Here is a 2,851-nt window from a genome sequence, read left to right on the forward strand (position 1 = left end):
CCGCGCCCACAGCCCATCACCCCGGCTCCTGGCCTGCCGTGCCCCGGGTGCTGGAGCACCGAGACCCCTTGCCTGGCACCGAGGCCCCAGCAGCTGATGGCACCGACACAAATCACCTACAGAGCACGGAGTGGAAAAGATGATTCGTTAGTGTGACAGCGCAGGAAAATCCTCCTCCTCGGCCGGGAGGCGGCGGGTGCCAGAACCGGCCCTGGGGAAGCCACGGGGGGAGCTGGACGCTGGGAGCCCTCCGCTACCACGCTCCCACCGCAGCCAGCGGTGCCCCGGCACGGCACGCTCCTCTTTCTGCCAGCACGAGAGCCCCCCCGGGCCTGGCACGCACCCGCCACGGGGACCACGGCCCCGACCCGCTGAGCTGGGGGGGCTCCCGTGGGGCTGCTCTCAACCCCCTTGAATTCCTCCAAACAGCACCAGGCTCGGTTGAAATAACACATCCAGGGTTTATTGTTTTTTCCATTCCTCGCAGCTAATGATTAAAAAAAAAAAATCTAAAATAAATTACAGAATTAAATAAACACGGACTGGATTATTCCCCTCCCTGCCCCGTCCCCGCTGCCCCCCCCAAAGAAAGCGTTAGAAGAGTCACTGGATTTGGCAACAGCAACAACAACAAAACAACCTCTAGGAAAAAGCAGCTACTTGTCAGGGTCGAGCAGTGCCGGGGGGGGTCCCGCGGGCCTCTCCACCCCAAACCAGTGTGCATCCCCCCTCCCACCGCCGCTCAGCCTCTGCCCTCGCCCCCAGCAGCGTCCCCTCGCCCCTTACCCGTGAGGCCGGCTTCCCCCGGCGCGCCGTCCCCAGGGAGGGGGCAGCCCCTGCTCTAGACGTGCGTCGGGTTGTCCAGATACGGGTCCGTCTTGGTCATGTGCAGCATGACCGTGGGGGCTTTGTAGTGGCAGTGCACCCCGCCGCAGCTCACCCCGCTGCAGGGCTTGCCCCTCGTCCTCACGCCCAGCTTTCTGTTGCACAGGCTCTGCCAGGTCTGCAGCGTCTTGGAGCTCCATACCCACACCCCGCTGGTGATGCCCACCACCAGCGACATGAAAATCTTTAGCATAAAGACGGCCACAGTGGGCACCGAGGCCTCCAAGGAGCAGTTGGCGGCACGCCGGCCAGGGAGGTGCAGGCAGCCGCGCTCCAGGGCCCTGAGGTTCCAGTAATCCACGTTCAGCCGCTCGTAGAAGTAGCAGACAATGACGCAGGTGGCCGGGACGGTGTAGAGGATAGAGAAGACCCCGATCTTCACCATCAGCTTCTCCAGCTTCTCCGTGTTGGTGCCGCCCGTCTTCATGATCTTCCGGATGTGGAAGAGGGCGACGAAGCCCGTGAGGATGAAGGAGGTGCCGATGACCAGGTAGCAGGAGAGGGGGATGAGGACGAAGCCGGTCAGGGCGCTGACGTCCATGCTCCCCACGTAGCACAGCCCCGTGAGCTCGTCCCCTGCCACCTTCCGCATGGTGAGGATGACGATGGTCTTCATGGCCGGGATGCCCCAGGCGGCCATGTGGAAGTAGCTGCTGTGGGCCTCGATGGCCTCGTGTCCCCACTTCTTCCCGGCGGCCAGGAACCAGGTCAGGGTGAGGATGACCCACCAGAGCGAGCTGGCCATGCCGAAGTAGTAGAGGATGAGGAAGACGATGGTGCAGCCCGTGCTCTCCAGCCCCTCCTGGATGATGTAGAGCTCACCGTTCTCCCGGTCGCAGGCGATGTTCTCGGCCCCTGCCACCGAGCGGATGATGAAGGCCATGGAGTAGACGTTGTAGCACATGGAGAGGAAGATGATGGGCCTCTCAGGGTACTGGAAGCGGTGGGGGTCGAGTAGGAAGGTGAGGACGGTGAAGGCGGTGGAGACGAAACAGAGGGTGGACCAGACGGCCATCCAGATGAAGGCAAAGTCCTTGTCCTCCCGGGACCAGTAGACGTCCACCCCGGGGGAGCACCTGGGCGCGCAGGAGAGGCTCTTCTCCACGTACTGGAACTTCTCGGGGTTGTCGCAGGCCCCCAGGCCGTTGGGTCCCCGGCCCTCGGCAGCGCCCGGCGGCCAGGGCCGGGGGGCCACGGGCAGCATGCCCTGGCCCTTGTGGGGCTCGGCAGCCGAGGCGTTCTCAGGGGCCTCCATGCAGAGGGCGTTGGGGTCATTCTTGGTGGGCAGCTTGCCGCAGTCGAGCGACTCGGGCCAGCCGAAATTGAACTGCTCCATGATGGGGACGCACTTGTGGCGGGCCTGCTCGCACATGGGGCGGCAGGCGGGGATGCTGGCGCTCACCTGGTCGGTGCACATGGGCGCGTAGAGGGAGCAGAGGAAGAAGCGCAGGTGGACGTGGCAGCCGTACTCCACCAGCGGGGCGAACTCGTGCAGCTTCAGGGCGGCCTCGCGCTGGCTCTCGTGGCCCAGCAGGTTGGGCATGCGGGTCAGGTTGTACCCGATGCCCCGGCACATGGGGATGTCGACGGGCTGGCACCGCGCCGCCCGCCCCCGCGGCCCCTCCAGCCCCCCCAGCTCCAGCCCGCGCCCGGCCGCCGCCAGCTGCCACAGCACCGACAGGGCCAGCCGCAGCCGCAGCGCCGCCATCGCCCGGCCCCGGCCCCGGCCCCGGCCCCGCGGCTACAGCGCCGCCATCGCCCGGCCCCGCCGCCCCGGCGCCCCCGGGACGGCCGCTGGCTGCTGCGGCGGCTGCTGCGGCGGCGGCGCCGCCGCGCCGGGGCAGCTCCCCCCGCCCGCGGCCCCGGCCCCGGCCCCGGCCCCCGCCCCGGCCCGCGCCGCCCCGCGCGCCATGCGGCGGCGGCCCCGCCGAGCGCCCCGCGCCGCCCCGCGCCCGCCGAGCCCCGG

At 67.8% G+C, this 2,851-nt stretch overlaps 1 protein-coding gene across 1 annotated transcript; it reads right to left on the reverse strand.

The window, feature by feature from the left end:
- Window positions 1–441: 441 nt before the first annotated feature.
- Window positions 442–2,593, reverse strand: FZD9 (frizzled class receptor 9). The gene has a single exon (XM_076354639.1). The coding sequence runs from the start codon at window positions 2,591–2,593 to the stop codon at window positions 842–844; it is 1,752 nt and encodes a 583-aa protein (XP_076210754.1). The 3' UTR covers window positions 442–841.
- Window positions 2,594–2,851: the final 258 nt, after the last annotated feature.

The sequence above is a fragment of the Aptenodytes patagonicus genome, chromosome 17 (assembly GCF_965638725.1).
Source record: "Aptenodytes patagonicus chromosome 17, bAptPat1.pri.cur, whole genome shotgun sequence".
Lineage (NCBI taxonomy): Eukaryota > Metazoa > Chordata > Aves > Sphenisciformes > Spheniscidae > Aptenodytes > Aptenodytes patagonicus.

Coding starts and splice junctions, on each gene's coding strand:
- FZD9 (XM_076354639.1), bottom strand. CDS start 2,593: ATGGCGGCGCTGCGGCTGCGGCTGGCCCTGTCGGTGCTGTGGCAGCTG.